We start from the raw sequence: 24,437 nt of genomic DNA on the forward strand, positions 1-24,437 counted from the left end.
AAATTTAAAAACAATCATAATTAAATCCATTACGGTTAGATATTGTTCTCTGTGTTTATTAGGTAGATGTTTGTGTTAGATGAACACGACTCTCTACAATAATATGATATTGTTTACTTAGTACGTCTCCCCTTAATCGAGCCTCGACTCTTTTTTCTTTTTGAATTCTTTGTTCGACATTTGAGGATTCTATTGGCATGACTAAGTTTAGGGTATGACTCTGATACCATGTTAGACGAACACGACTCTCCACAATGGTATAATATTATCCACTTTGAGCATAAGTGCTTCGGGCTTTGTTGTGAAAGGCCTCATACCAATGGAATAGTATTCATTGATTATAAATCCATAATCATTTTCTATATTAGCCGATATGGAACTTACATCATCCAACAAATGTAGGATCTCGCGTATATTATTAAAAATATGAAAATAAAATAGGGAGTAAATTGGAGGGTTGGAGGGTTTGTGTAAGGCTCTTATTAACTGGCACTCTGCCACCGTACCTGCCCTCCGTACTCCTCATTCATTGATATCTCTATTCACATGACCCTTTCTACATTCCCAGGACCCTCTTTTTATTTTTATTTTTATTTTTATTTTTAAATAAAAGGTTTAATTATATTTTTTATTCTTAATTTTTTTAATTATATTTATTTAGTTTAAAAAAATAAAAAATTATATAGTATTTTTATTTATTTATTATTTTACGAAATTTCTAGGAAGTAGAGAAATAAGCAATTAATTAACCGTAATTGAGCAAGATCCACTTGCTTTTATGGCGGATAGCTGTTTCTGTTGCCCGGTCTACGTTGTGATGACGTAATTAAAGTGATTTATTATTTTTATTATTTAATTGCACATAAAAATTTAATTGGGCTTTATGGTACTAGAAAGCCCAATCTTGACAAAGCGAAGCCCAATCCGAAGATACTGTTTAAGATGGGCCTAAGCCCACGCTTAGACTACCCAAAATGGACTATTTACGGCCCAAAGACAGCTGGCAGCTTTATTCGCCCTCGTACGCGGAAAATGGACTAAGATTAAAAATTGTTCTTAAACAGACCTTTCTGATTGGGCTATTTTTCAAAATTACTCGTTACTGAAAACCATCCCTGGACAAACCAGAGGGCGAAGAACGAAACATGGCAACGCTTTACGAAGATGCCGAAGCTTGGAACACAGTAAGCCGTTTCCGGATGCTGTCAAATGTCCAATCCATGACGTCGGTAAGAAACTCCTTATCGTTGATTTCGGATTGAATTGCATGAGAGCCACGATTCATTGTAGAGACAGCTATGGAATTGTATACGAGTATAAACTTAGGTAATTTCTCAGAAATCTGTTCAGGCGTAATCGTATTGTGTGCTTTGAATTTGTGGTGATCGTTCGTATTGTTTTACTTTGTTAGTCGTAAGCTGCCGCTCTCGGAGGCGCTGTGGCTAACCATTTCGAGATTTGAAACTGTCTGTCTGATGATCTTCGCCGAGACGCCTTGGTTCTGGCAGAATACTGCTCTCGACTACGACGAAGATGATAATGCCACTTCGCCAACCATCTCTGTGATGGCATGTTGTTGCGTGTGATTGATCATTTGCCTATCTATAATTTTTGTGATTTTTCCGTTTTGATGTTCGGCGGACAAAGATGAGGTCTACTTGCGGCAAGAATCTTCCCGCGAGAAAAAGGCGAGTGGTGGATTCGGATTTTCGACCGACGAACCTGGAATCTACACGGCCTGTTCCGCGGAAGATGGCGGCAACCGCGACGGAGAGGAGAGCAACTCCCATGATATAAATAGCCTCGGTATTCTTAATATATAAAATACCGAGGTTGTTTATATTAAAACTAATAATAATAAGGATAAAGAACAATAGTAATAGCAATTAAGTCTAAAAATGTAAATTTAATTTTGGGAGCCATTTTTCTCAGCAGCTGGGGGATTCTCAATCGAAAGAATCCAATTCCACTTCCCAATCTCCGGGCAACGCGAGACTCACCTGTAAGAATGATATCTATAGCTGCTACGATAGTCACGCGACCTTCTTCTTCATAATTACTGCTCAAAGCGCAAACAGCCAGTCGGATTATGACTCCTTCGGCTTCATTCTCGTAAACGATTCTTTACTTGAAGGCCGGATGCTGTTTGTGCGATGTTCTCAAAGAAAAACTGCAGGACAACTATCTGATCGCCGGCTCCGATTCTCTCCACGATGTTGGTTTGCAGGCACTCATTTCACAGCCCTTTTCATTGTATTTGTAGTTCCTTTACTGTTATAAGCGCTTAAATTTGATATGTGATGTTTGTTTTCAAGTAGGTGAGGGATATCACTACTAACCAGAATGGGAGAGAGCTGACCAGTATGACACTCCCGTGCTCGCGAAAGTGCTCTCCGATGGCTCGGAGGTTGGTTATATTCACTCATTCTTGTGATTCTGATTAGTATGAACATGTATTTTGGCTGTTTTTGCTTATTTGGAAGGAGTGTGTCGATTCAGATTTGCGGAGCTCTTTCTGGGGCTTCTAATCTAGAATTGTGCTTATGGATTTAGAAAATGATCAAATGTTTGTGCACTGCTTGTTTTTAAATCCTTGGCTGGTGTTGTACTGAAATTCTATTTTCCAGGCACTAGATTAGTAACCCCTTGTTTTTGCATTTAACGTTGGAGTTTGAGGTTCCAATGAGTTGGTCACCTCGTCTTCTGTCCTCATTTAAGTTATTGATGACTATAATTATGAATCCTGTTGGGTCTGTGATTAATCCAACAAGGAAGGCTTTTATCAATGTACTGATAACTGTGTTCCATCTGCTTGATTCAAGTACTTTCGTCCTATTTTTTGTAATTTGTTTATTGACTGTTTTAAGTATTTTGTTTCCTAGGTTTGTCTCTTCCTATTCTTTCTTGCCATAGGCATCCGGTATAATGTGGAAATAAGCCAGTAATAGAGCGCCTAAAGTCATATTAAGTGAAGTAAGATTAAAAAAATAATAATAAAAATAAAAGGGAAATAGAAAACCTTGCAATCTAGGATTCTGAACCACTGAATAGTTCATTTCTTCAATTAAAATTTGATATGCTATCTACATAGAAGGCTTCCTCTAAAAATACGTTTCTTTGGTGTCTGAAACTGAGACAGTCCGCGTTGGTTGTCTTACTGCCTTTTAGGAATCAGTATGGGATAAAAAAGCGTTTAAATCTTAATATTCTTGTCCTGTTTTATCAAAGAAACCTACTGATTCAATATGACATGCAACAAAAGAAGTCTTCTGGGGATGGCTTTCAGCTCACTTGGATCTATCCATAATAACATTCCTGATAAACATTTATTGAATGCCAGTGAATCAAAAGAGCTTTACCGATGATGGCTTGTTGAAAGGATGATAACGTTTGAATGAACTCGATAGATTTGCATGTTTATGTAGATCTTATGAATATTAAGAATTACCTGACATCTTAAACTAAGGGATCAGGTTGGTAATATTAATCCTATATTGTTAAACATGGAGAGGCCTATTCCAATTGAAACTCCTGTGTGGAAAGGATAGACCTGAAGCAGAAGCCTCTTATACTATCAAAGTTGCACATGGTTACTTCTACTTCCATTTCCTGTGCTTAAATGTTCTGTAAACTAAGCTAGCTAAACCTACACCTTCCTGTAACTATTAGTATGAACGAATGTGATATGGGTTTCTTTCTTAGAGAGGAAAATATGAAACAAGTAAGCTATTGGGAGGGTTTTACTGTGAACTGTCAAAATCAAAATAACGAACAAGGTGGCTATATGGTAAAGAAAAACACAATTAATATGATGATGCAAGTAACATGGAGATATACGTTCTAAGTATTCTCTCATATTAGTTTCATCACTCTGTTAGTAGCAAGTTAGCATTTGGAAAGCTCTAAGTGGTGAATTTATCTCTCTCCTTAATCACCCTTTCGACCAACGGAGGTCTGTGGGTGAGATTGAGTTTGCAGCCTAAGTGGCATCTGTAAAGAAAATAAAGCAAAGATAATTTGACACAAACTGTTGAACTATTCTTTTTTGTTTTTGTTGGGATGCGAAAACTTAATAACTCTCCTTTCTGGGCATGGGGAGTTCCCTACTGAGGAGGTGCATTACTCATGTTCAATTATTCTCGTACAACTCTGTTCTAGTTTGACTGAGAGGGAATTGTTGCAAAATAGGTGTCACTTAGAGGTTTTTCCTTTTGATTGGAAAGAATAAGAGGAAAGGGCTATTATCACAAAAATCAGTTACCAAAGAAGACGAGAGATCTCCCTATAAATCAACTTACAAATATGCATCTCGATTGGCATGAATCTAAGGAAAGACTATAATCACAAAGGCTATAACTCTGCAATTTTTTAAAGTATTTCAGCAGTCCATTTACACTATGCCATCATGAGGATACTTCAATGGTTAAGACATTTCTACTTCCTTGAAGAAGTTATAGGTTCAAATCTCCACCTCCAGCTGCGTTGTAATATCGCCACTACAGTTATTAAAAGTGGGAAATATTAGTGTACTTATTTAAAGAACACTATCACTTTTTAAGACCTTTTAAGTTCAAAATTCTTCAAGTCAGATGGAGTATGCCTTTTGTTTTTCCTGACGATGTAGCTTGATATGGGGTTGTTGGTACATTTATAACCTTATTCTTTCTTCTCCAAAATTGTATGACGAATATCTCACTTACTTTACTATGTTCACTTTATCTTTCCTTTTCCTTTCACGAAGGGGGGAGTTGAAAAGTAGTTTTTATTTTACTTTATTTACAGTAATAATTTTTCATCTGATATTTTTTTTTATAATATGCTGACTTGGATAGTTATTGTTTATTCTGATACTTGTTCCTGGTCAGATTTTGAGAAAATAAATTAAACAATCTTGCAATCCCAGAAAATAAACAACAATGCAGTGTGGTTCTTAAGATTATATATATTCTATAATAGAATTCGACTACTGCACGTTCCCTTGGGATACGTTGATTATAAGATGTTGTCTCTGGACAAATGTTCGTTTTTTCTTTTAGTTTTTGTGTATTCCAGCAGACTTATATATGCCGTGCTTCTGTTTACTTGGGTTTAATGTCTTCATCTTTTTTTGCCTTCTTTTGGACTCTCTTTATATGATGCCTTACACGATTTGAGTTTGTGTTGATAGTTTAGTTTAATTTTCTTTCTCACTCTATCTTAACGTCATTCCAAAACTTTATGAACATTTTCCTACATTAAGATTATTCAGTGGATATAATATTGTCTTTTCTTGAAGTTCCTGTAAAATTTGTCATAGTTTGTTTCAATTACTTTATGGATGTTATGTAGCCTGAAAATTTTTATAGTTAAGACAACCTACTTACTTAAAGTAATCATGTGATTAGCTTCACACATGCTTATCTACAAAAGCATCTCTTTTAAATGATAGCATTCGAGATTACCATTCCTTTGATGTTTGACCTCTAACCCTCAAAAGTAGTTAGAATTCTTGTACTTGCTAATATCCCACGTGTGATAGCTGCAGATTTATAGATCTTGGTCATCTGTTTTTCTGTAATTTATTTAAGCAGTCGCATATCGTGTATTTCTAGTATCTTGTAAGAGATAGCAGCAGAGTTAGTAATCTAGGTCAGGTGTATTAATTGTACTATACACCTTTATGTATGTTGTGTTATAAACTGGTTTTATTATTTAATAGAGCTCAGGATAAACAAATGTTTATATTTTTTATGTAGAAAACTGTTCTCCTTTTTACTAGATACCGAGTAGTATTCTCAATTATTCCATTTGGGTTACTTGGCATTAGATATCCAGATGTATGTAGAGTTTATCTATCTTTATTTGCTTTTTTTTTTTTTTTTTTTTTTTCTTTTTGTCTTCCATTTCTATCTCAAGTAGTCCTTTTCAGTTAATACTTAGTTACGCAGACGGCAAGTTAGCTTATTAATCTAGTTTCTATGATTTTTGTTCATTGCTCTCTTATATTTTGGGGTCAGGAGATTTCCTTATGTTGTGTACTGTTTCCTGATGTCATGAACTAATGTGCACTAGAAACACAAAAGCAATTACAGACAATTGCTGATCCTGACTCATTGCTCACTGATGGATGTGGATTCCTTTTTTTGTATTATTGTTCATCTTTTGGCCCAATTTTCATTCAAGGAAGCTTGCTTTCAATTGATGGAATTCTCTTCAACACCAGTGCGACGTGTCAATTGAAGAAAATTGATGCAATATTTGTGTTCGAAAGTTCTTCTTAGACTCTGGAGATATACTGTCCTTTCATCTTTCCTTTTCCTCTCTTTTGGGTGCTTTTGCTTGGCTGAACATTTTTTAGTAATGCTACACACATTGCTTCCCTTTTTCATGTGCAATTCAATTATTCTTGAATCTGAAATTCATAGAGAAACTTTGTACACTTGTTATTAAAATTCTGATCTCCACAGGCTGTAATGTAATAGAAAAAAAGGAGTTATAAATACTTTATTCCATCAACTTGAGATAAAAAAAACAAGGACCATTGATGCATCGTGTGGCTTCTTTTCTTCACCAAAAGAAATTTATGTCGTTTTCACTTTCTAATATACCATGTTTGACCATATTTCTCTTTGCATGAAATTATTGACCATCATTATCATAATGTGTTCAAATACGCCATCGATTCCCACTCTTTCTTTCATTTATTTTTCTTTTAGTGAAAGTGAAAAGTCGTCCATTTATGCTTCAGAAAGGGTTTGCAAAAGAAGGTAGAAGGCCGTGGAGGGGAAAAAGGGCTGAAAAGTAGAGATTTTGACCTGGTCAAAAGTTGCAAACATGAACAAACACAGCATTCGTTTGAAGGTTTTGTAGGTTTCTTATCTCCACATGATTACCAGAGTTCCAAACTTGTAAGTTAACTCGATCTCTTCTGGGTTCATTGCAAAAACCTCTCTTTTGTAATAATTGATCTGTTCTTATATTGTGACAGATCAAAAAAGAAAAGGCCCTGATAGTTCTGTTCATGAAGGGGAGGATCATTCATTTACCCGACTTCCCCGGCCGACCACACGATCTGTTTTGGTAAACCTCAAATTTGACTGTTAGATTCTGTTTGTTCTTTATGATTGCTTGATTGATGATTCTGAATCTCCCAATGGCAAATGAATCTCCTGTACTCTTTTTGAAATCTGATTCAAGATTTACCTTGCCACACTCAAGCTAGGCTGTTTTGCTTTCCTCCTTTATTGCACCTCTGACTGGCTTTACCGTGTCAATCAATCACCAAACACTTGCTGCCAAAACAAAGGCGCCTTTTGTATTGCAATGACAAGGTTTGGTTTGATTTATTTTATAATGGCTCAAGCCCATTACTAGTAGATATTATCCTTAAAGTTTTTAAAATACGTTTGTTAGGTGAGGTTTCCACACCCTTATAAAGAATACTTCATTCTTCTCTTCAACCGTAGTGTGATCTCACCCAATTTTGGAGCTCAGCGTCCTCGCTCGCACTCGTTCCTCTCTCCAATTCATGTGAGATCTCACAATCCACTTCACTTCGGGGCCTAGTGTCCTTGCTGACACTCGTTCCTCTCTCCAATCGATGTGGGATCTCACATCTTTGATCCCTACACCAAACAAACTCCAATTCCTTTTCTATTTCCTTTTGAGAAAAGGATGAACAAACTTTATATGAATGGGGTCTCTTGCTTTGGAGTTGTTATTTCTTGTTTTACACAATCAAAGTGCCCAATAATTAGATTAGATTCCTTTAGTAGCACTTGGGATTTGTAATTTAATGGCAAACTTATTTTCATACAACTTTTAATAACTCACTTTATAACAATTTCTTTCGTTCTTGATCATGTAGTGTATGTATATCTTGTTTGCCAGACCTTTCTTCAAGCTTTTCCCTTTTTATTTTTAAATATTTTTTAGGGTTTCTGATGTGTTCTTACAAAGACATCTACTTAAATTATTCATTCATGCATGACAACTGGGTCAATTGATGAATGATTTAAAGTTAGTGAATCATTTTGTTGGAATTTGGAAGTGTGAGGGGGCATTTTGAAATTGTACTTTTTTTAGGGTGGAATTGTACTTAAATAATAATCTTCTGATTTTGAAGACATGTCTCCTGGGAGAATCTCTAGGTTTCTATTATTATTATTATTATTTTAACAATTTTCTTCAAACTAGAGAATAAACGTGTAATTTAACTTAAAAATAAACTATTTGGCAAAATTTTAGTTTTTTTTCGAACTATAGAGGTCAAATATGTAATTTAACTTGAAAAAGTAAACTATTCACGAGTCGGTGTTTGAAACAATAATTAAGTCGATCAATTGGTACGAATATTTTTATTAAAATTAGGTAACAGTTGTATAATTACTTTATGTGCAAATCTTTTGGAAATTAACTCTATAATTCAAACTTTTTAATTCACTCTTTTGTCTTTTATGTATTTTTGTATATTAAACTTTAAAATAATGTTTGAAAATTATTTGGAAAGCTTCTAAACACGTTTTATTCTTATGAATTGGTATATACTTTTTAATAAATGATTTTTTAAAATCCAAATCAACTTTTGCAAACTAAAAAGTCTTTTAAAAAGTATTGTTTATTTTTAAAATTTAACCAATAATACTGAGAAGTTGTGAGGAAAAGCTTAATTTTGAAAAATTATTTTTAAAAATTAAGTAAATAATTTGCAGAAATTATTACTTTAATAATTTATCAAAATTCATAGATTTCAACCGTGAAAATCTAGCCTTTTCTAAAATTTTATTAATTTATTTCATATCGTACCTATATAATTCTATTTATAATAAATATTTATTATACAGTTAAAACTGCGACAATTATAAAATTTTTAAGGTAAAGATTGATATGATATGACAAGTTTACGAGTCAAATTTGATTTTCTCCTATTTTTAATAAAAACACACTCCAAATATCTTAAAAAGTGGAAACTTTTGTTTGTGGAATTTAGTAGCAATATAAATGCATATTTAATTATACAATGAACCTCACTCACACATCATTAGATGCATGAGCTTGTTTCAATTATTGTACTTTCCGTGGTTAATTCTTAGTTCCTAAACCTCTACTTACTTAAAAGCCAACTATTTTAAATTTCTTAATTCACTGTGTCGGGTCAAAATACAACATGTTCTTACTAATAAATGAATCTCCAATTCAAGCATAGTTCAGTGAATAAGATATTATCGACCCCCATTATGTTTTTTACCTTTTTCAAAAATACTCTCGATACTAAAATAAATAAATAAATAATCTATATTTTCCATTAAAATAAAATACGATAACCAATATGCAAAATTTAAAAGACGACAATCTTCTACCTACTCAATGTTTACACATAAATAAGAAAATATTTTATATAATTTTATGATATGACATGAAAAAATGATACTTGATTTGATATAACTATATCCAACATATATTAATCAACCAAGATTTGAATCATTTCTAGAATATTGTTTTTAAATATCCTTTATTTTATTTTATTTATATTGCTCGTATAGATAATAAAGACTCACCCCCACTTATTTTATATAAAAATAAATCCAACCACAAATAATTTTTTTTTTTTTTTTTTGCAAATGATTTAGTGACGTGGCCTCCAATTAGCCCTCTATGTGGAAAAATATGCGCCACGTCGACATAATTTCAATCCTAAAACCAAACCACACATTTGTTTTTCAATACTTTGATGACCTCACTCTTGCAAACCATAATTTACTGTGATTAATAACATTATTTTCTCCAAATTTTTATTATTAATGGGTTTATTCCTACAATAACGATTCACGAGTTTGAAAAACGATAATGAGTAAGTTCGTCTAATTTTGGTAAGTTTTTTAAAGTAAAGTTGCAACTTTTACGGTTTGAAAGACGCTTTAGTGATAGGGGACTAGGAGTAGCGGTCCTCGAAAAACTGGTCCAAACGAAAATTGTCTAGCTTAGCTTTATGCAACGTGGATCAATTCTTGAAAGAAAGACGATGTCTCGAGATCATTGAATTTATTCGATCAAATTACGAAAATCAATTTGATTTTGTAGTTCAGTTTTAATTTTCGTGATTAAAACTAAAAATAAAATAAAGATTAAAAAAAAAAAAGATAAAATGATTGGTAATAAATATCTTACAATTTTTTTAATTAAAAAAAGTCATTAATTATATATTTTTAATAAATAAATAAATAATCTCCCAACAAAATCTCTAACTACTCTTTTAACCTGATTTATTTTTATTTAATAAAATATATTAATCATTGAAATTAGTCAAATATAAACTAATAAAAATTTAATCTCTTAATAAAGTAAGCATAAATATTCTAATATTTCCTTTTTTTTTTTTTTTTAACTATAATTGGAATGGCTTTTTTTTGGACGGAATTGCCCTCGGGCAATAATTCTGTTTATATTCGAGAGTGAATTTTGTATGACGAGGATTTCACCAACAAAAGTCGGCCACTAATTATCTAATTATTTCAAGTGTTTTTTTAATTACTTGATTTTAAGTCCATTAATTAATATTTATTTCCGTTAATGATTGGTGATTCGGATGCTACAAAAATTTAATATTATTTAATTTGTTGCTGATGTCAGTATTATTTTTTGCACTTAGGAATTTAAATTCAAAAAAATACTATAAGAATACATTAAAATAATCAAACCTATTAAAATTTTAAATATTATTTATATTTCAAAGTTAATTTAAATATGGTATACACAGATCATAATACGAAAATAAAAATAAGGAAAACTCTCTGTACTAGTAACTGACTCGAGAACTCGACCAATCCAACTCTCTAAACCAAACCATAAAAGATTGGGTTTGCAGATTGACACTTTTTGGTCAGGTTAACCGAACCTTACTATACTTTTAAGATTATTATGAAAATGAAAAAATATTTGATTTTTGAGTTTGATGAGGTTTATTAAATAACTATATAAAAAAAATTTGACAATCTGGGTTGGGTTTTAACTCTATTCGAGTTGTTCGGGTTATCAACCAAACAAATCCAAAATTTTGGGTTAGTCCAAAAAAACTTCCCAACCGAACTGAACCTGTGTACAACCCTACTCTTTACACTTATCATACATTAACAATATATATATATATAATATGAGTTAGCATGTCGTAAATTTAGAAGCCAAAATATATCATCCAAGCTATACAAAACGATTACAGTATAATTAATTAAACACGATCGGTTATCACTATCTACCTTCTAAAGAACAGCATTAGATTCCAGGCATCACCTCTCGTTCGTTATCAAATATATTCGAGATTTATTAAGTAATGGAAACACGTTTAAGAATAAAAGGACACACAAATCTTGGATTTATTCAACCTAATCGGAATAATTTGTATGGATTAGTGAATTATATACCTTCATTGCCTATTTGTATTGAATCTTTATAACAATAGTGCTGTCCACTCTTCAAACACATATGAAGAATTAAATACCCAAAAATTTAAAAATTAATAATAATAAATAAATAAATAAAATAAATAAATAAAAATTCCACACAAACTAATTAATGGGTCATTTGCTAGAGAGCACTAACCCAACCCAGTTGTTATCCTTTATTACATGAATCAATTTTCCACTTCATAAATAAAATAATAATTATTTTCTTTTCTTCATATAAATCCAAATATTAGCTCAGCTTTTTACATTCCCACTCAAAAAAAAAAAAAAAAAAAAAAAAAAAAAAAAAAAAAAAAAAAAAAAAAAAAAAAAAAAAAAAAAAAAAAAAAAAAAACAGAAATTAATGGATTTGATATTGCCACAGTGTTAGCCTTGCAATTTGCATAATGTTTTTCCAAGTGGATAATAGAAATAATTATTTAAAAAATAATTATTAAAAATAAAAAAAGCCAAATTATTACGTTAGTGCTTTGCCTTTTTCTGAGCTATATAAGAAGCCTACCTTTCATCCTTTCTTCACCACCCTCATACCCTTCAATCTAGAGAGACAGAGACAGAGACAGCCATGGGTGCTGACACTGCCCTTGCAATGTTTTGTGGTCTCATTCATAAAATTAAACCCTACTTAGCTATGATCTCCTTGCAATTCGGCTACGCCGGGATGTACATCGTTACCATGCTTTGTTTCAAAAAGGGTATGAACCATTACGTTCTTGCTGTGTATCGACACGTCGTTGCTACCGTTGTCATTGCTCCATTCGCTTTCGTCCTCGAAAGGTTCGAAAACTGTTGTGGATTTTGAATTTGGAGTAACTGGTTACCGTTACAATTACGGTTACGCTCTAACTCGGGTTTTTTTCTTTTTTCTTTTTTCTTTAGGAAAATAAGGCCAAAGATGACATTCCCGATCTTCGCTCGGATATTGGCCCTCGGCTTTCTCGAGTAATGATCACATGCATGGATTTATACGTTTTTATTCGGAGGAATTAAAGTTTTTTTTTTTTTTTAATTATGTTTTTTTTAATGAGAACAGGCCTGTGTTGGATCAAAATTTGTACTATGTGGGTCTGAAACTTACCTCAGCAACATTCACCTCTGTCACCATCAATATTCTTCCTGCTGTTACCTTCATTATGGCTCTCATTTTCAGGTGTTTTTTTACTGTTCATTTTCCTTAATTTTGGATTTCTTGTCTATTTTCCGCATCCCATTTTTCCTTCATAATATATATTTATTGTCGGTTGTGTTTGATTATTCACTGATCCATTACTGTTAAATCTTTAGTAGGTTAAAATGGAATTACCTTACCGCTACATAATTAACTAAAATTTTCACCTATTTATTTATTATATTATTTGTTTCCCTTGGACTAACCATTAGTGTGAGATCCGTTCGAGAAACGAACGAGTGACAATGAGCACGCTAGGCTTCAAAGGAGGTGGATTGTGAGATCCCATGTTGGTTTGAGAGAAAAACGAAACATTCTTTGTAAAAATGTGGAAATCTCTCTCCGACCGACCGGTTTTCAAAACCTCGATAGAAAGCCCATAAGGAAAAAACTAAAGAGGACAATATCGGCGGCTGGTGGGGTTAGACATCTCTCTTCAACTGACCCATTTTAAAAACCTTGAGAGGAACCTCAACGAAAAAATCAAAGAATACAATATCGGTTGTCGGTGCGCTTGGGCATTTCTCTTTAGCCAACGTGTTTTAAAAAACTTAAGAGGAAACCAAAATGGAAAATTCAAATATAACAATATATACTTAAAAACTACTATTTTTAATTTTAAATATTTTGAAAATATTTGTCTGAATAACTATTTTATTAAATTTTATTTAACTAATTTTTTCAATTTTTAAAATGTATTGAAAATAATTTATTGAATTTTGTGAATCAGGCTAGAAAGAGTGAACTTCAAGAAGGTTCGTAGCATTGCGAAGGTGGTCGGAACATTGGTGACGATCGGCGGAGCAATGGTGATGACTCTATACAAAGGACCCATCGTCGACATCTTCCACGGCCAAGGACGCCACGCCGCCCACCAAAGCAGCGGCAGCGAATCCTCCGACCAGCACTGGGTCCTCGGCACTCTCATGCTCCTCGGCAGCATCGTCGGTTGGTCCGGCTTCTTCATCTTGCAAGTAATTCTCGAAAATTCTCTATTTATAATCACAAAAGATATTAAAAAATATTTATCTATAATAAAAAATTAAATATAATAATTCCTGACTGTGGCGACCCTGTTTTTAGTCGTTCACACTGAAGAAATATCCAGCGGAGCTATCGTTGACCGCCTTGATATGTGTTGCCGGCACGGTTGAGGGCTCCATTGTTACCCTTATTATGGAGCGCGACTTGAGCGTCTGGGTCATCGGCTGGGACTCTCGGCTTCTCGCCGCCGTTTATACCGTAAGCCAAAACTAAATAAATAATTCTACTTTTATTTATTTAAATAATTAATTAAACAAATATATAAATTTTTTAGGGTGTGATATGCTCTGGACTAGCATATTACATACAAGGCGTGGTAATTCGTGAACGTGGCCCTGTTTTTGTTACCTCTTTTACCCCTCTCTGTATGATTATTACCGCCATCCTTGGCTCCATTGTTTTGGCCGAGCAAATTCACCTCGGAAGGTAACTTTTTTCTTACCTTCCCATAATTAATAATAATTTAGTTTTTTAAAATTAAATTTATAATGAATTTTTAAATATTTAAATTTGCAGCATAATCGGAGCCATTTTCATAGTGATGGGATTATACTTAGTGGTATGGGGCAAAGCCAAGGACCATATAAACAAACCGACGAACCAAAAAAGTGGCGCCGCCACCGAATTACCGATCACCGCCGAGCCGGAGACAACCACCACCGCCGTCGCCGCCGAGCGTTGCTCTTCCAAGGCTCCACCGGCGTGATCATTGTGAGAGCTGTCGAATCATGAAGAAATGAAAGAGGCGGCCCATTTTTATTTTGTCAACTTTTTGGTTTTTCGTTTATTTTAATTTTCTCATTGGCATCTTAATATAATATAAATGTTGGGGTGTTTTTCGTCTTTTTCCTTTTTTTTTTTTTTTTTTGGGGGGTTTAAAATTTANTTTTTTTTTTTTTTTTTTTTTTTTTGGGTGGGTTTAAAATTTAAATATATATATAAATGTACGAGTTTTGGCTCGTATTCTCTCTTTGTAATATGTAGAAAATATGGGGCTTCGAGTTTATTACGATGATGTTTATAAAGATCGTGTAATTCTACATATATTTTGTTGCGTTTTTTTTTTCTAATTTTAAATAAAGAAATTACATTATTAATTTAATAAAATTGGTCGTATTTTCAATCCACGAGACGGTGTAACTAAGTCGAACAAAAAATTTGTAGGAGATTATTACTTTTTATCTATTTTTGTTCAACTTTTAGAGACGTTATTGATAGGTTTTTAATCATGTGGGAGAAGTAAAAAGCTCGTAGGGACAAGCTCACCACTCCCTATCTTTCTATTTAACCTATGGAAAGACCGACACCTGGTTTATCATATATGGTAAGCAAAAAGCTTGTTTGGGCTCACTCATCTCTATCTTTTCATTCAATTTCTGGAGACTACCGTCGTTAGGTCAATCATGCATGTGGAGATTATGCAAAAAGTTTACGGGGCTCACTACTACTCTATCTTTTCTTTACGTATTTTTGTCGTTTAGTTATAAATCAAAATTTTCAGATCCAGCTGGAATATAATCAGTTTCACATGAGTATACTGTTATTATCGATTGTCTTATCATTTTGGTTATTCAGGAAAATGCTCGTAGTCGTTATAAAACATAAAAGAAATCGTTTGAAAAAAAACAAAAGAAAAAAGGAAAAGGGAATGAATCCTATAACAATTTCAAAGGTGGGCATGATGAGATTCTAAAATAAAGGAGATTAAACGTGGACATGAACATTCACCATGGCTTTATTAAAGGAACTTAACATTTTTTGTCCATGAACACGACCCGAAATAAGACTCATTTTCGAGAATCTTTTAGGGTTAGCCTCTGACTTTCGAGTAAATTTCAATTGTACTCTCAAATTTTAAAGAATTTTCGTTTTTTCTTTTTTATTTCAGAAGATCGTGGTAATATAAGTAGCGCGTTACCTACGAAGGGAGAAGATCAGTTGACTTTTAACGGCAAATGTAGTTATTGTCGTCATCAGATTTTGGTTGGTTAAGGAAAAAACATGTTGGCATACTGTTTCTAGACATGGTGAAAGAGTCCATAGAATGCTATGCCTTGATCGCAAAGGCAACTAGCAGAGCCGATGCGAGGAATAGTGGGATGACGTAACTTTAAGAGAGAGAAGTGAAGTCTAAACTACTATACCACGAAAACTCCACGAGTGTATTAGTTGATTGACTGGACTGAGACTTTGATATCAATCACTTTGGTAAGAAAAAGAAAATAGCTTAAATCACAAGAGAATCAAGGTTCCTAGAAAGTTGAGAAGTAGCACGTTCCGTTCACCAGATTCTACCACTATGTCCAATCATACTTAAAATCTGAGTTTGATCATGACTCATAAGGAACGTTAGCTATATGCTCAGTATATGCAAGTCGAATGTTGCTTTCGCGGAGCTAGTTAGAAGGAAAAGAGGTTCCTAGTTAGCTGGGTTTTTTTTGTTCGAGCAAACGGTAGATAAAATTATCTATTTTTTTAAAAAAAAAAATTATTTATGGGTATTGTGTGGGACCGACTTTGTGAACTTTGGAAACCATTTGGGCTTGGGCCTTGTTTGAGTTGGGCCTATATCTTTGGTCTTGGGCTTCGAGGCAAATTCTTCCAACCCAATTACTGTGTCGGTCTTGTGTGGGACCGACATTATTTAGAGTTTTTTTTTTTGTCATATTTATTACACGAATTTGTCGTTGACTTATACGATGTTTTCATGTACTTAAAATAATGACGTGTCAGCTTGTGATTGGTTAAAGCTTCTTATTCAATATTTGAAATGTGCGAGTATGACCCAGACTAGATGAACGTTCATATATGAATGCCCTAACGAGACAACTCATTCACGCGTCTTAGTGTTAAATTTCGTTGATAGTTGTCGTTGAAAATGCTAAGTTTGTCACATTGTTGAGGTTTAAGACGTTAAAAGATGATTATTTTTCGTTGATTTCAAAGGAAAAATAAGAAAATTAGTTAATTATTTAAATCTAAACTCGTGCTAGTTTAGATAAATAAGTGATAAGAAATTCTAACTTCAACCGGAATAATGCCCATAATTCAATAAGTTTAGGAGAATATAATATTATAGAAGTGTTTATGCGACTTGAAAACTCGACCAATCTAGACTATCAAACTCAAACTATAAAGGTACGATTGGGTAAGATTTTTTTTTTTTTTTTTTTGTTTTTTAATTTGAGTTTGGTTGAACTTTTGAAAAGCGGAAAAAGTCGAGTCAAGTTGACATTTTTTTTTGTCGGGTCAAATTAACCGATTTGAAAATAGGGTTCAATCCAATCAACCTTTTACGATTATTATGAAATTAAGAATATTTAATGTTTGTACTCGTGTTTGTGATATAATTCATGAATATTTAGAATATTTAATATTTGAGATTTATAAAATTTTAATTATTAATGCATAAATCGGGTAATTATATTTTATAATAGTAATAATAAAAAAAATTAGGTTGAATTGGGTTGGGAATATTCAGGTGTTCGGGGGCCAATTGTTTTACCCTCCAATAAAAAATAGACACGTGTCATTATACACACATATAAAAGAATCATCGTCAGCGCCGGAACAAACAAGCCGATTCCCTCCAAATTTAACTTCCCTTTCCCCATCCGAGGTTCCTGCTGTACTCCGGATCACGTTTCGTTACTAACAATGCTTTAGCTCACTCTCAGAGATTCTCGACCCTAGCACCCACATTTCAGTAATCAGATCACTGACAATTAGGCGTAAATTCATGGACTGACCGGCTGAACAATCGGGGAATGCGGCGGAAGTTGGCGCCACTGAGATCGTTAAACGGTTGCACAGAAGTGTTGGCCGTCAAGAACAGGAGGAGAATGGAGTCGATCCCGAGAAGGAACAATTTCGGTGAGGATGAGGAATTCTGCGGGAGTTGGAACAAGAAGAAAAGGAAGTCGAAGGGGAAGATGACGCCTCAGTCGAGAAGTTCGAAGAAGGTGAAGTGGATTTAATTGGATAAATTACTACTCTAATTTCTTCATCGTTGTCGATAGGCCCGAGAATATTTGTAGTACGAGTAGTTCAATTAGACAAAATTACTCGATGTTTGAGATGCGAATTGAGATAATGCTGGAATTAGGTCCTGAAAGATGATATATGATACTTTTTTTTTTGGTAATTTTAAATTGACAAGGTTTGCACCTTTAAAATCGAACTATAATCATCTTCAAGATGAAATAACTGTGTTTTACGTACAGCAGGCGAAGGAAAAGCGAGCCATAAACTTGAATGAGTGTTAAAGAATCCAAAAGGTAATGACACCGCAACAACTTTGGCAGTCCTAAAGAATCCAAAAGGCAAATTGTAAGTATGTCAACGCAACTATTAGAGAAGAAAATCCAAAAGTCTATTATAGAAGACGGATGACCAATATGGTACAATGAATGAGTGTTAGTGTTGAGGGGGATGTTAAAAGATTATCAATCTTATGAGTCTATTATCTAGAAGTTTTGAATGTTCTAAAAAGATTTAGATATCTAGATATTTTAGAAATAAATCTAGACCATATTTAAATACCCTTCCACTCCACCGAGTTTTTCATCGAAGAAAAGAAAAATGCAGTAGTATCCTCTAAAGAGGGTTTTATAATCTCTTGGTCTTAATAAAGAGTATGCAATGTGGATGCTGAGAAGGAAATAGTGCTCCATCACCTCCTAAAAAGTGCAGAAATGGTATATATCATCCTGCTTTCAAGTGTTACTTTCTTTCTTTCTCTACTTGTGAAAGTTGAACTGTTTCAACTTAAACTTCACAAGTTGTAACCTGCCGATGTCTATTTTTGAGCTTATCATCTACTTCTCGTGAATTATTATAAGGATGTAACCTGAATAAAACACTTGGGTTTAGTGATTCTGCAGAAAGGCCAATTCTCGAGCATCAAAGCAGATTTCTTCAGGACAGGTTATTACTAATTATGAATGATTAAGTTCTTTGATCTCTCTTCTTGTTCCTAGAGAACCATGACTTTTATTTACATTTACCCCCTTCCTCTCAAACGCTGCCTGCCTTAATTATGATATTGAACTCTAACAGTTACGTATTTCTATTTTACACAACAATAAACTTTCTTAAAAGGAAGTTTAAAGCTCTATAACGTCGTTTAAACTTTTACACGTTGTTCTGTGTTGTGGGTTGAATTTCAGTATATTCCCCCATCTTTTCCTGCCATTTTCCTGCTTAATTTTATTGTGAACGTTTCTTTTTAACTACCGAGAGAATTAATTAATATGAGAGGTGGAAGAAGCATGCTATGCAGAGCTGTTGACCATAATTTGAAAATGCTGCGAACACTTATGGCTTCAGTGTATGATACCTCCTGCAAATGTGTGCTCATTTCAATTATTCGTTTCACGATAATAATATTCCTCCATTTAAGGATATGGGATTTTTAATATATCACTTGGTTCCTTTACTGCTCATTTAGTTGCTGCTGTCAGTTTATTACTTCCGTTGACAAGCAAACTTGAATTGTGGTCGATTCATAATTTACACGAGGAATTAGAAGTTTTAAACCTTCATAGTTCTGTAATGTCTTGGATTATATTAGTGTTGTTCGATTAATGCATCATTCATTCTTATGAATGGCTTCTTGCATTTCTAAATGTTCCAACATTCAGTGGTAGTTTTCTATAGGTATCTTTGGTGTCTAAAGAGATGATAAGCCTGAAGAATATTGTCCTCATCACGGGGTCATCTGGGGTATGCAGAAACTCACTATTATCACCTGATCTATGTTTACGTTGTTTAGATTTTGTACTTTTCATTGAAACAATGTGTCTTGTCTATGCAGTTTCTTCTTTTTAGTCTTGATGATATCTTAAAATTAAGTTGAAGCTGGTTTTGTGAAACTCTGTTGGGTTGTTTATGTTCATCGTTGTAAATACAAGTAAATAAATCATTCTTTTGGCCGTTGTATGTTTCTTTGCCATTTTATTCCACCTCCAAATCTCTTCTGAATATTTGCTACTTATATTGGTGTTAGATGGCTATGAAGGCAACTGAAAATTTGTTTTGAGGTGCAGCTGTGCCATATTTTTAGTGGAATTCGTTTTTGATTCTTGCAAATTATCATATTAGAATGGCATCTATTGTTGAATATCAAATAGTTTTTGTTTTTATTTTTTTATTGTTTCATTTGTCCTATGAATTGAATGTTTACTTGAGGAATATTTGTTATGAAGGAAAGACTAATTGAGTATGAATTTGCTGTGTGTATATGCCAATTTATCTACTCAGAATTTGCAAACTTTGCACTGTTTCTAGTTTGCTTGGAGTCTGGACTATTTTTTTTTTTTTTTTAAAAATTTGTTGCTTTTATGGATACAAAGAAATCAAGGGACTTCGATTGTTAATAACCACAGTGCTCTTTTGTTCAATCTTGATGGATGGCCTTTTTTGCAATGGATCCCTTAGTGCTGGTCTCCTCTACCCTCAGCCTGTGTAGTAACTCCATTTTTGATTGATGGATTATGAATATAAATATAAGGTATAAATATTGTTTCTTATTAAAAGAAATAAACTTGACTGTGTCTAATATATTCTTCTTCAGTTCAGTGTCAGTGCATCTGTCATTCAATCGGGAGCTGTTCTCGAGCAGATGATTGGAGAGGCTTTACAATCTCATCCGCTAAAATGGTCCGTGCTATTTAAATTTTGGCTTGGATTCTTCATGTTATAATTTCTTTCTTGAACTTTATGGCATTGCTCGTTCTGCATGTGTTTGGTTACTCCTTGAAGAGAATGGTATTAGAAAGAAAAAAAAAAATATAAATTTCGTTGCCTGGTGAATCTGTATTGCTGATTTCTCCTTCAAAAAAGAGCATCAAATTGGGACATTGTGATATTGTTCAACCAACTCAACCAACTGTAAAATTAGCTCTTTATCAAATTCTCCTTTTGGCTGGCCATAAATCTTTTTAATAATGACTGAAAAGATGATTATATTATAGGTCAGTAAAACATTTCCAGGGGTCGAGGAACAATTTTATTGGGAAGTGTTGTTCTCTTCAAGAGAGTACATCAGCCAAATGTTTAGCGACTAAGGTGATTGAACTCATCCCTTTATCAGACGATGATTCTAAAGATTACATTAAAGGTGTTGGAGAATTTGAATTCATCGCATCTGTAAGCACCAGCAACCAAGTTGAAGCTAAGCCTTTTAATTATTTTAGAGGACGTTGATATCATTTTTCTTGAGGATCCTGGTTTTGTTTCTGCAATTCAAGAGATTGCTGACACAGGAAAGGGACCCATAATTTTGACAAGCAATAGTAAGAGTGCTTACTTGTGGAATTGATTTCATTTTGTAGGAATCTTACAGTTTACAATGATTTATTCACTCTTGTTTTATCCTTGAACTATAGGTAGCAATTCTGTTCTCCCTAGTACTTTTGGATAGGCTACAGGACCACCATCAACGGAGCTACTCAGCCATTTTATATAGGGTGCGTGCTTCTGGCTCATCTACTACTTATGACATATAACTTAATTTCCATTCAGTTGATTCGTTATCGGTTCCCTTTCAGATTTGTGTTGCTGAAGGAGTCAGCAACCAACCATTCTTACTTTAAGGTATTATTCATTGTTGTCACAAAGATATACGGAAAACCATTGTGTTTCTTCAGTTCTGGTGCCAGGGTATAAGATTTAGAGGTCAGTCATGCTTTCAAAACTCACAACAAACTTTGAGGTTAATATTTTGATTTGACACCATGCACTTCAAAATGGCCACAATTGGAATGTTTGTTTGGTGTCCCTTTGACTCCAAATTCAAATAACCTCTTAATGTGAACTTTTTCGACCTAGTCTAGACTTTCCCACTCACAAAAGTAAGAGGAAAGCCTTAAGCAGACAATATAAACCTTTTTTTTTAGTCGGACAATGATGAACATTTTATGCTGAATTTACAAAACTTTGACTTTCAAGGTTATGGCTTGGAGATCCACTTCGACCTTCATTGAGGTCATCTCTCTAATACTCCTGACTGGAATGTCGCTCTATTCTTGCTTGCACTTGAGTTTGACGATTTTGCTCACTCTTTTTGGTGTGTTAGATGATGCATTATTGACACTTGCATGCCACCACCACAATTGTACACAATTTGAGTCACAAATTACTTTTTTCTTAGTATGGATGTGTGACTTAACCCACCCACAAAAATGGGTGCAGTCAAACATGCACCAACTATTACTCTCTTGAAAAATACTTCTCAGTAGACCGTTACTCACGATTTGGTTGGCATGTGGGTTGCCATTGTGAAAGAGTGGCAGAATGAACTTACAAATAAATGTTTCTTTTTTCTCTTAAATTTGGATCTTTTTTAACTTTCAAAAGTGATTTATAAACTTTCATTTCAATTTTACCTAATAGATTTTTGACATTCCATTTTTCTTTTTTTAAATTTGGTCTCTTATATAAAAATTTTAATTTGTCAATGAAATTATAAAATTTCAATTTTGTTTAAAAAAAATATCCAAGTTATAACAATAAATTTGTAATTGAATTTTGTTTGAATTAGTTATCAGCAAAATTGGCCTAAATTGAACTCTAGAATGGGGATGCATTGTACTTTGTATGGCTTCTTGTTGTAGCTAACTTAGTCAAAATCGATGTTATTTCATTGATTCTAAAAGTTAAAAGGACCTCTTACTTTCTTTCATAAATAGGTTAGGGGTGTGGGAAAGTGGAAAATGAAGGAAATTTGTAGTTTAACCAATGCATTTCATATCTGCCATGCATGTCAAGCTCTTCTTGAATCTGGACTGAATTTTGATGAACAAAAAATCCGCCCTTTGCATTAATGCCTGTCGGTGCATTAAGAAAAAGTTCCAATAAAATTAGGCTTTTCAAAAAGTAGGCCTAGTCGTGTTCCTGACGGAACTCCCCAACCATTTCTTTCAATGGGAATTGGCCATTTTTTACACTGTTAGTTGATCTCTTTGAAAGACCTTTCCCTTCCCACCCCTAATAAAGCTTTCTTGGTAATGATGGATTTTTGAAACGATTAGCAAAAGCCTTCTGAAAAAGATGCAAGACGGGTAACAGTAGAGAGAGTCTTCCCTGTCATCATCAAAATAGCCAGTTTGCGGAGTACGGTACTCTACTCTTCTTATTTGCATCGATGTTTCAGGTAATCTGTAAAAGCCACCCACCATCAGCTTCAGTGACTCCCGTGACTCAAAAAAAAATTTCTAAATCATGGCTTTGTATTTATCACTCTGTCCCATCTCAACCCATTCCATTCCAACTCTCCTTCTTTCTCTCTCTCTCTCCCCTAAAAGTAAAAAACTAAAGATTCTATATAACCAACCAACTACCATCTTCCTAGTGAAAAGGGGTTCAATTTTTAAGGCAACCAAAGGTGAAAGAGAGGCTTGAAAGAGGTGGGGTTTGAGTTTTACCCTACAAGAAAAGTTGGCTGGCTGGCAGCAAAAGAAGCTTTAAACTGAGCGACAATGGAAGGGTTTGAGAAGTACGGAAATAAGAAGAGGGTGATGGTGGTGGTAGATCATACATCGCAGTCCAAGCATGCTATGATGTGGGCTCTAACCCATGTGGCCAATAATGGTGATTTCCTCACTCTTCTTCACGTTGTTTCTCACTCAAACAAGCTCCTCTCTGAAACGCCTTCTCATTCTTCTTCCTCATCATTTCTTGCTAACTCTCTTGGCTACCTCTGCAAAGCTTCTAGACCTGAGGTATATTACTTCTGTTTTCATCCTTTAGTTAGCCTTTCATTTGCATTTTCATCTTTGGACTGAATATATGAACTGGGAAGGTTTTGGATGAACTATTATATATCCTCACAGTCCTAGTGCTTAATGGGTTTTACCTGGACCTTCTATCCTATCACCTCACTTAAAAAGTATGTGGGAAATGGGTCATATTGGGTTATCTCTAATTTAACCCATTGGTTTCCGCTCCAATGCATGTGTTAATAAATAAAATGGAGGGGAAAAGAAAGTATGGTGGCTACTAGCTAGCCCTTTCCTAGTGCTCCCCCATCATCCAGATTCGAGGGCCATCTTTGTAAATGACAAAGGAAAGGGGAAATCGAGGTGGAACCATCTTTTTAAGTATTACATCAGTGAGTTGTTGGGTTCTGTGGGTGACTTTTTCATTTTTCTGGTGCAAAAAATTTCAGGTGGAAGTTGAAGCACTGGTGATACAAGGCCCGAAACTAGAGACAATTTTGAGCCAAGTGAAGAAGCTTGAGGCATCTGTTTTGGTGGTGCCCCAGAAAAAGCCTTCTCTGTTTGGATGGTGGGTACCAACCCTTTCATTATCTTATCTTTGCCCTTTTTCATCCAAAAAAACAAAAGCAGTAAAAAGTTTGAATGGTCATGAATACTAACCTGGTCGACATGGTCATTTCTTTGCAGCTTCTGTGGGAACAGCAGCTCAGAGCAGCTTGTGGAACAGTGCATCAGCCATGCCGATTGCTGTACAATTGGAGTTAGAAAACAGATCAATGGCATGGGAGGTTACCTTATCAACACCAGGTGGCAGAAGAACTTCTGGCTTCTTGCTTAGTTGTCTCTAATCTTATCTTAACCCTGTAACTAAACGTTAGATAAGCTAGATGACCTTAGAACACTCCATCAAAGTTGGAATGATCCGAACTTCAGATCTTTCAGTCTTAACAAAATTTAATAATTCATCCATTCAGATGAACTTGAAAACTGTGATGGGTCCCAAGCAATAGAGCAAGTTCAGCATCAGAAATCTGGGAATAGTTTTATGTTTTGGTTGGAATTTGAATG

General features: G+C 34.1%; 2 protein-coding genes and 1 long non-coding RNA gene across 14 annotated transcripts; all 3 read left to right on the top strand.

The window, feature by feature from the left end:
* The first annotated feature begins 1,092 nt into the window (after positions 1-1,092).
* LOC111476520 lies at positions 1,093-7,841 on the top strand. 6 transcript variants are annotated; one of them, XR_002717089.1, is made up of 7 exons: positions 1,094-1,229; positions 1,509-1,806; positions 1,933-2,215; positions 2,319-2,407; positions 6,728-6,887; positions 6,968-7,310; positions 7,393-7,841. It is a non-coding gene; the product is annotated as an uncharacterized LOC111476520 (long non-coding RNA). The 6 variants fall into 6 exon arrangements; XR_002717091.1 differs by having other exon boundaries at positions 1,093-1,229; positions 6,696-6,887; positions 6,968-7,841; XR_002717087.1 differs by having other exon boundaries at positions 6,968-7,841.
* A 4,103-nt stretch (positions 7,842-11,944) lies between these two features.
* Positions 11,945-14,471, top strand: LOC111476519 (WAT1-related protein At4g08300-like). Its single transcript, XM_023120212.1, has 7 exons — positions 11,945-12,215; positions 12,318-12,380; positions 12,472-12,588; positions 13,337-13,580; positions 13,690-13,848; positions 13,925-14,076; positions 14,167-14,471. The coding sequence occupies exons 1-7, from the start codon at positions 12,004-12,006 to the stop codon at positions 14,354-14,356; spliced, it is 1,137 nt and encodes a 378-aa protein (XP_022975980.1). The 5' UTR covers positions 11,945-12,003; the 3' UTR covers positions 14,357-14,471.
* Positions 14,472-17,223: 2,752 nt separating this feature from the next.
* On the top strand, positions 17,224-24,356 carry LOC111477107. 7 transcript variants are annotated; one of them, XM_023121095.1, is made up of 10 exons: positions 17,224-17,612; positions 17,877-19,364; positions 20,230-20,310; positions 20,625-20,718; positions 20,847-20,945; positions 21,039-21,119; positions 21,201-21,327; positions 22,805-23,372; positions 23,819-23,937; positions 24,057-24,356. In XM_023121095.1, the coding sequence occupies exons 8-10, from the start codon at positions 23,130-23,132 to the stop codon at positions 24,205-24,207; spliced, it is 513 nt and encodes a 170-aa protein (XP_022976863.1). In that variant the 5' UTR covers positions 17,224-17,612; positions 17,877-19,364; positions 20,230-20,310; positions 20,625-20,718; positions 20,847-20,945; positions 21,039-21,119; positions 21,201-21,327; positions 22,805-23,129; the 3' UTR covers positions 24,208-24,356. The 7 variants fall into 7 exon arrangements, with proteins under 7 accessions (XP_022976863.1, XP_022976866.1, XP_022976869.1 ...); XM_023121098.1 differs by having other exon boundaries at positions 17,877-18,979; positions 19,293-19,364; positions 20,625-20,945; XM_023121101.1 differs by having other exon boundaries at positions 17,877-18,576; positions 19,293-19,364; positions 20,625-20,945.
* Positions 24,357-24,437: the final 81 nt, after the last annotated feature.

Source organism: Cucurbita maxima, unplaced genomic scaffold, assembly GCF_002738345.1.
Source record: "Cucurbita maxima cultivar Rimu unplaced genomic scaffold, Cmax_1.0 Cma_Scf00003, whole genome shotgun sequence".
In the NCBI taxonomy this organism is placed as follows: Eukaryota; Viridiplantae; Streptophyta; class Magnoliopsida; order Cucurbitales; family Cucurbitaceae; genus Cucurbita; species Cucurbita maxima.